The following is an 8,975-nucleotide window of genomic DNA, read 5'->3' on the forward strand; positions in this document are numbered from 1 at the left end:
TTCAAATATGTTTGATAATTTCTTGTAGTTTCTTACTCCTTTTTGGGTATTCTGAATCTTATCTTTTATCTAACATGAGATGTATGTTCTTAAGATGTATGTACATAAGATGTATGTACTTAAGATGTATGACTGGGGTCCCGCCCTGGGGGCAGGAGTCTTTAAGACCTGTGGAGCTGGCCATGAAAAATAATGTTAGAAGCAGTGAGAGTCAAAGAGGACATGTAGAATAGAGTTTTCAAAGGTGGGAACACAAGGAACCTCTGCTAGCTTGTGGGGTTCACAGAAGTGGCCCCAAGTGTCAGTTCCACCCTGCTTTTATGGAAGGCTATTTCCTCATTAGCCCAGAGGGTGAGCTGTGGAAAGGAACAAAAATGTCAGCAATTTCTCAGAGTAAGCATGTCAGCTCCTATTGTTTCTATAAGCATTAACTTTAAGGATCTGAGCAGTCTTGAGAAATCCAAAACCTGAGCCTTGTATGGGCGCAGCCTCCTACCTGTGGGCACACATATTCTAAAATAAATCCCTTGGTGGTGGTGGTGGGGAGGTTAATCCCTGTGGAGTAAAACACCAACAGTGTCAATCTCCTCTGGAGAATTGGTGAGACAGAAGAATTTTCCTCTGATCTCCACTCAGAGGGTCTTCCTCTGTGATAAGGGATATAAGCTCTCCTACCCATATTTCAGGACTCAGGCTGTTCCCTTGATCTCTGCCCTGGCCAAATACAATTCTCCACAATGGGTATTTGCTTTGGCTGTTAACTAGGCAGGAGACAGCCTGGTTAATATTTCTTGCCATGCCTTGCATGGAGCTTCCCTGTGGCCATTGTTTCTTCAGAGTGTTCACAGGCCCAGCAGGGGTATTTGCAAGCTGTTCCTCCTCTAGGCCAGGCTTCTAGCAAAAGCAAGAAATTTGCTCAGATAAGAAATTTAGCAGCTGGTTTAGCTGACCTGTTTTTATTCCACTTTACTCAGCTTATTTCTTTTTTTTTCCTTTTTCTGGGGGTGTTCTCCCTTTCCAAAAATGGGGTCTTTGGTCTCTATTCTGCCATCAATTTTATATCTGAAAGTTGGAATATTTTAAGTACTTGAAAGCATCAGTCTTTTTTTGGCTGTTGCTGTGGATAAAATCTAAGTAAACATATACTTTATAAGAAATATATTTTCCAATAAATAGAAATGTTGAATGAGAAAGGATGGAGAAAGCAAAACTTATTACTAAAAATCAAAAGGGACATTTTATAATGATTAGGAATTTAATTTACATAAAAGATACAACAATTCTAAGTTCCTATGGATTTCAAAATATAGTCCCAAGTTTATAAGGAAGGAATTGATGAAACTACAAGGAAGAATAGATAAATTAGTGACTATTATACAACAGTTTAACACAGATTCATCAATAGAGAAAACAGACAGAAAATGTCATTAAGGATAGAATATTTGAATAGTGTACACCATTGATATTTATTCAGCAGACATACATAGAATATTACACTCAAAAATGCAGAGTATTGGCTCAGCACCTGTAGGACAATGGTTACAGTGCTGGGCACATGCACCAAGGCTGGCAGGTTCAAACCTGTCTGGGCCAGCTAAACAACGACAATTGCAACAACAACAAAAATAGCTGGGCATCATGGCAGACGCCTGTAGTCCCAGCTACTTGGGATGCTGAGGCAAGACAATCGCTTAAGCCCAAGAGTTTGAGGTTGCTGTGAGCCGTGACACCATGGCATTCTACCAAGGGTGACATAGTGAGACTCTGTCTCACAAAAAGAAAAATGCAGAGTATGCATTTTAAAAAACATGTATAGAAAATTTATAAGAATTGACTATATGCATGCTGTATCATTAAGGAAATGTAAAAGATTAAAAAGAGGTCACTACATACTGGTCATGGAAACAATACAACAAGAAGACATTCAAATTCTAAATATTTATGCACCCAATATAAATGCTGTCAGACTTATGAAACAGACCTTAATTGGTCTGAGCAATATGATATCCTATAACAGTGTAATAGCTTGGGACTTTAACACTCCTCTTACAGAGCTGGAAAAATCCTCTAAACAGAAACTAAACAAAGATAAAAGAGACTTAAATGCAACCCTACAATAATTTGGCTTAATAGACATTACAGAACATACCATCCCAAAGCTAAGGAGTATATGTTCTTCTCATTAGCCCATGGAACATTCTCTAAAATAGATCATATCCTAGGATACAAATCAAACCTCAACAAAAATCAAAAGAATTGAAATTATACCTTGTATCTTTTCAGACCACAGAGCAATAAAAGTGGAACTCAACTCCAACAAAAGTTTTCAACCCCACACAAAGGCATGGAAACTAAACAACCTTATGCTGAATGAGAGATAAAGGAAGAAATCATTAACTTCCTCAGACATAATAATGAAGACACAGCCATCACAATCTGTGGGAGACCTCAAAAGCAGTCTTAAGAGGAAACTTATCACATTAGATACCTACATCTGAAAAACAGAAAGAGAACACATCAACAACCTAATGAATCATCTTAAAGAAATGGAAAAGGAAGAGCAATCCAATCCCAAACCTAGCAGAAAAATAGAAATAACCAAAATTAAATCAGAAATAAATAAAATTGAAAACAAAAAATTCATTCAGTAAAGTAACAAAACAAAAAGTTGGTTCTTTGAAAAGATAAATAAAATTGATAAACCATTGGCCAGATTAACTAGAAACTGAAAAGTAAAATGTTTAGTAACTTCAATTGGAAATGAAAATAGCAATGGATAGCACAGAGATACAAGAGGTTATTTCTACCTGCTACCAAAAATTTTGTGCCCAGAAATTTGACAGTGTGGAGGAAATGGGCCAATGCCTGGAATCATATCCTCTTCCTAGACTTAACCAGGAAGAAATAGATCTCTTGAACAGACCAATATCAAGCACTGAGATTGCAGAATAATAAAAATGCTTCCAATATAAAAAGCCCTGGACCACACACCTTCATATCAGAATTCTATCGAACCTTCAAAGATGAGCTTGTACCTATACTTTGGAACCTATTCCAAAACATTGAGAAGGAATGAACCTTCCCTCACATGTCCTATGAAGTGAACATCACCCTTATTCCAAAGCCAGGAAAGGGCACAACTAAAAAGGAGAACTACAGATCATTTTTACTAATGAATATCAATGCAAAAATAGTCAATAAAATCTTGGCTAATAGATTACAGCTACACATTAAAAAAATTACCCATCACGTTCAAGTAGGCTTCATTCCAGGGATGCAAGGCTGGTTTAACATATGAAATCCATAAATGTAATCTACCATATCAATAGAAGGAAAAACAAAGACCAGTATAATCCTTTCAAGAGATGCAGAAAAAGCATTTGATAAAATTCAGCATCCTTTCCTAACAAGAACGCTTAAGAAAACAGGCCTAGATGGAACATTTTTTAAGCTGATAGAAGCCATCTATGACAAACCCACAGCTAATATTATACTGAATGGAATAAAACTGAAAGCTTTTGCACTTAAAACTAGAACCAGACAAGGATGTCCACTATCCCACTATCACTACTATTATTAAACATTGTGCTATAAGTTCTAGTCAATGCTATCAGGCAAGAGAAGGATATAAAGGGCACCCAAATGGGTGCAGAGGAGATCAAACTCTCACTCTTTGTTGATATGATTTTATACTTGGAAAACCATACAGACTCAAGTGATCAGGAAATACAGTAACATCTCAGGGTATAAAATCAATGTGCACAGATCAGTAGCATTTTCATATGCCAATAATAGCCAAAATGAGAAGCAAATCAAGGATATAATTCCTTTCACTGTAACTTCAAAGAAAATAAAATACTTAGGAATATACCTAACAAAAGTGGTAAAGGAGTCCTACAAAGAGACTTATGAAATCCTAAGAAAAGAAACAGCAGAAGATATTAACAAATGGAAGAAGATACCATGCTTTTGACTGGAAAGAATCAACATTGTTAAAATGTCTTTTCTACGCAAAGCAATCTACAGATTCAATGCAATCCCCATCAAAATACCAACATCATGCTTTGAAGAACTGGAAAAAATAGTACTTCATTTTGTATGGATGGAAAACTTATATAACCAAGGCAATTCTTAGTAATAAAAACAAAGCTGGAGGTATCACTCTCCCAGACTTCAGGTTATAAGTCCCCACTCATCGAAACAGCATGATATTAGCACAAAAATAGAAATATGGACATGTGGAACAGAATAGAAAATGAACAGATGAAACCAGTCTCTTACTGCCATCTGATTTTTGATAAATGAAGCAAAAGCATACAGGGGGGGAAAGAATCCTTATTCAACAGATGATGCTGGGAGAACTGGATACCCACACATAAAAGACTTGAAACTGGACCCACACCTTTAGCCACTTACAAAAATTGACTCAAGATGCATAAAAGATTTAAATCTAAGGCACAAAACAGTAAAAATCTTAGAAGAAAGTGTGGCAAAATCTCTTGATGATGTCAGCCTGGGAAAAGATTTTATGCAACTTCAGCGGCAATTACAACAACAAAAATAAACAAATGGGACTTAATTAAGCTGAAAAGCTTTTGCACAGCTAAGGACACAACAATTAAAGCAAAGACAACCTTCAGAATAGGAAAAGATGTTTTCATGGTGTGATTCTGACAAAAGGTTGATAAGAAGAATCTATTGAGAACTTAATCAACAAAAAAGGAATAAAAAATCCCATCTACCACTGGGTAAGAGACACGAACAGAAACTTCCTTAAAGAAGACAGAAGAATGGCCAACAAACATGTGAAAAAATGCTCATCATCCCTAATAATCAGAGAATTGCAAATGAAAACCACCCTGAGATATCACCTAATCCCACTGAGACTAGCCCACGTTACAAAGTCTCAAAGCTGCAGCTACTGGCATGGATGTGGAGAGAAGGGAACACTTTTCCACTGTTGATAGAACTGCAAAGTAATACAAGCTTTTTGGAAAAAAATATAGAGAATCCTCAAAGGACTTATATTAGACCTCCCATTTGATCCTGTAATCTCATTACTAGGCATCTACCCAGATGAAATAAAATCATTTTATCATAAGGACATTTGCACTGGATTGTTTATCATAGCTCAATTTACAATTGCTGGGATGTGGAAACAACCTAAATGCCCATCAACCGAGGAATGGATTAACAAATTATAGTATGTGATACCATGGAATACTATTCAGCTATTAAAAAAGATGGAGACTTTATATCTTTTATATTAACCTGGACGGAAGTGAACACATTATTCTTAGTAAAGTATCATGAGAATGGAGAAGCAAGTATTCAATGTATTCAGTACTAATGTGAAAACAGTAGATCATTTACTACATACCCACATAAGAGAAAAACTCAAATAAATTCAAGGTGGGGGGAGATGGAACCAGCAAGGGGACAGAGAGGAGGAGGGAGGGGGATGGGTGTGCTCCCACTTAATGGGCACAACGTTAGAGTGTGTGGCATGCCTCTTGGGGGCAGGACACAATTATAAGAGGGACTCTACCTAACAACTGCAAAGATTGTAACCTATTTCTTTGTACCCTCAAATTAACCTGAAATTAGAAAAAAATAATTTGGGGAGAAAGAAAGATAAAAACGAATTGGAATTATACAAATATGTTGTCTATCCATAAAGTAACTAAACAAGAAATAATATTTCTTATAATTAAAATATTTTTAAAGTACTAATAAGTAGGAAAAGTTGGTAGTTTTATTAATCTGTGGATTTTTTTCAGATACAAAAAATGGTATTTTATAAGCCATTACTCACAAAATTATATTTTGCTATGCTTTTTGGAATATTGGAAATACATGTTTTGCTAAATCTTACTCTCTAAGATAAATTTTGCATTGCAAATAGCAATTATGTATTCAAAAGTTACTTATAGAACTTCTGTAAACATTAGTCATATCTCTAGCTGCAAATGATGCAGTTGTAACAGGGCCAGAACTTTCTGCTTCAGAGTTTCAGGTAAGTAGGGGAAGTAATAGCAGGTACTAACCATACAGTGTCATAAGTGAAAGCAGACCGAAGTTGTGTACATGGCCCATTCACTGATTTTTTAATAATTATTTTTTATCCGAAAATACCTTTATTTCATTGTAATTATTATTATTTTTTTTGAGACAGAGTCTCACTCTATTGCCCTTGGTAGAGTGCCATGGCATCACAGCTCACAGCAACCTCAGACTCTTGGGGATTAAACAATTCTCTTGCCTCAGCCTCCCAAGTGGGACTACAGGTGCCCACTACAGCACCCAGGTATTTTTTTGTGGCAGTTGTCATTGTTGTTTAGTTGGCCCAGGCTGGGTTTGAACCTGCCGTCCTCGATGTATATGACTGGTGTCATAAGCACTGTGCTATGGGCACGGAGCCTTCATTGTCATTTTTGAAGGTTATTTTTGTTGTATATAGAGTTCTAGGTTGACAGTTTTGTCTTTCAGCACTTGGAAGTTGTTTTTGTTCTAGCTTCCCAGTTTTCTTTAAAATCTAAAACTGTTTTAAAATAAAGTCTATTTAAAAAAAATATGGAAATATGGTGATATTCATGAAGTCCAAAGGAGTGGCTCTAATAATAAATATTTAAGGAACATTTGATTAATTTCTATAATGGTGCTAACTTTGTTATAAATGTTATAAGCAGTTTTATTTTTTAATTTCAGCATAGATACTGATGGGACAATGACAATAGACTGGGATGAATGGAAGTACTACTTTTTACTTCATCCTGCAACAGATATCACTGAGATTATTCGTTTCTGGAAGCGTTCTACTGTAAGATTACTTTGCATCTTCCTCTCTTAATTTTGCTCTAAGTGTCCATGGCTACCTTAATGATAACATAATCCCTACAATACTTGCTGCCTTAGTGGGCAAAGTTACCTCTTATAATATCCTACAAATGTAGCAAGGGGTGTTAGTGTTATATCTACAAACATAGTGACCACCATTTTTTTTGTTTGTTTTCTAAATCTGGAACTTAAATTTAATTCTTAACACAATAGATACTTTGTATTGAGAATTAATTACTATGATGGAGTAGTTAAGACTGCCTTATTAAACTGGAAAGTAATATTTGTTTCTTGTTTCACAGATAAGATGTACTTGATTGAGTCTTCTATCATAGGAAATGTAAAGTCAAATATTAGGATTTCAAAATTTTAGAGCCAGAAAGTAACAAATATGTAATCTACCTGCTTATTTTATATGAACACTTGGCTTGGAGTTGTAAGGAAAAAAGACTTGCAATTAAAGACTTCATTTTCTTTCTTTCTTTCTTTTTTTTTTTTAGAGAATTAAATGATCATTTGTTCATGGCATGTTCTTGTCATTTACCCTCATGAGTTTTTGGCTCCTTTCCATAGACAATAAGGGAGGAAAAGAGCACAGGCTCTGGAATCAGACTGGCTAGGCTTGATCTGCCTTGTATCTGCCACCCATTACTTATATAAAACTTGTCTATGTCTTAGTATTACTGAGGAAACTTGAGAATTAATACGTTGAGAATTAGTTACTATATTTATGTTAGTGTTAATAAGTGTCAGTTACTATTATAGGCACTTATTCCAGTGTTTAATCTGTGTTCTTGAATATTTATATATTGTTAGGGAGAGTGCAATATTATTTCATGTGTGTGCTTTTAGTTTGCTGTATTTTGCCACTGTGCATAATGCACTCCTATTATAATGCACACTCACATTTTTGGCCCAAACTTTCAGGAAATGCCCCTCAAAAAAGTGGCCATCTCTGGGGTGAGGGAGACAGAACTGGGGAGGTCTAATGCTGCCCTGGTAAACTTGCAGATTGCACCTGCCCTTCAGCAGCTGCCAGCTGTGAAGGCTGTTCCTTCTCTCTCTCCTAGGAGCCCTTTTTTTCCATCATGTCATGGGCTGCTGCAGAGATGGCCATGCTTGCATGTAGCTGGTGAGGCGGGAGTTTCTGAAGCTGTTCAGTCCATGGGCAGCCAGTGGGGTCTCTGAGAACTGTGTGGGGCTCCTGGTCCCTTACATGTGACTGGGGGTCAGGCCTCAGCCCTTGCCTTGCTTGGCTATGGTTGCCTCACTAGACCCGCCACTGATTGTGGTGCTTGGCAGAGGCTGCTCTGTCCTGCTCCCAGGGGATCCGGATCCTCCTGGACTAGAACCCCATGTGCCTGGTGGTCCCAGGTAGGAGGGCATGACAGCCCCAGGAGGCCTGCTGGACTCCCTGACTCCTGAGCTGATTTACCCATGTGAAATACATACCCTTATTTTTCCCTCAAAAATGTGGGCAAAAAAGCCTATATTATATACCACAAAATATGGCATGTAGACAGTGTTGTGCTAGAGGCCACATCTGATTTCTTACTTTATGATTTGTCCTTGTTGTATGTTCATCTAGTTTGTTCCTTCCAGCTACTACGCAGTGTGTGTAAGTCTCATCTTCTTTGTCAGCGCCCCTAGTAATAGTCATCTCGGCTTTCTCCAATTCCACACTCACAAAAAAATGTTTCCCTCTTCCGTACCTCAGGGGATGTCACAAAAAATTTTGAGTTATAGGAAACATGTATATTTGTACAGTTTACTAGGGTACCCAGTCTCAATTTTATTTTAGTTTCATGAACTCTTGCCATATTTGTTTCCCAGAATGGTTTGCTGTACCAATTTACTGCCAGCAAGAGTGAAGTTCTGGTTTGGCATTGTTCAGTATTCAAATATGTACCATTCTGTAGGGTCTAATGGGTATCAGGTGATATCTCATTGTTTTAATGTTCATTTCTTTGACCCCTACTACATTCTGAACATAGCTTCATAGAAATATTAGCTATCAGCTCAGTGCCTATAGCTCAGCAGTTAGGGCACCAGCCGCGTACACCAGGGCTAGTGGGTTTGAACCTGGCCTGGGCCTGCCAAAAAACAATGACAACTACAACAGCAAAAAAAAAAAAAAA

General features: G+C 37.1%; 1 protein-coding gene across 1 annotated transcript in view; it reads left to right on the forward strand.

Annotated features, from left to right (window-relative positions):
• The window catches only part of LOC111723294 (calcium-binding mitochondrial carrier protein SCaMC-1-like), a 73,036-nt gene that overhangs the window by 42,355 nt on the left and 21,706 nt on the right, over positions 1–8,975 (forward strand). The window contains exon 5 of the mRNA XM_023509871.1: positions 6,709–6,820. Within this exon, the coding sequence (XP_023365639.1) occupies positions 6,709–6,820 (112 nt within the window). The remainder of the gene's footprint in view (positions 1–6,708; positions 6,821–8,975) is intronic.

Source organism: Otolemur garnettii, unplaced genomic scaffold (assembly GCF_000181295.1).
Source record: "Otolemur garnettii isolate 467f Iridium unplaced genomic scaffold, OtoGar3 scaffold00010, whole genome shotgun sequence".
Classification (NCBI taxonomy): domain Eukaryota; kingdom Metazoa; phylum Chordata; class Mammalia; order Primates; family Galagidae; genus Otolemur; species Otolemur garnettii.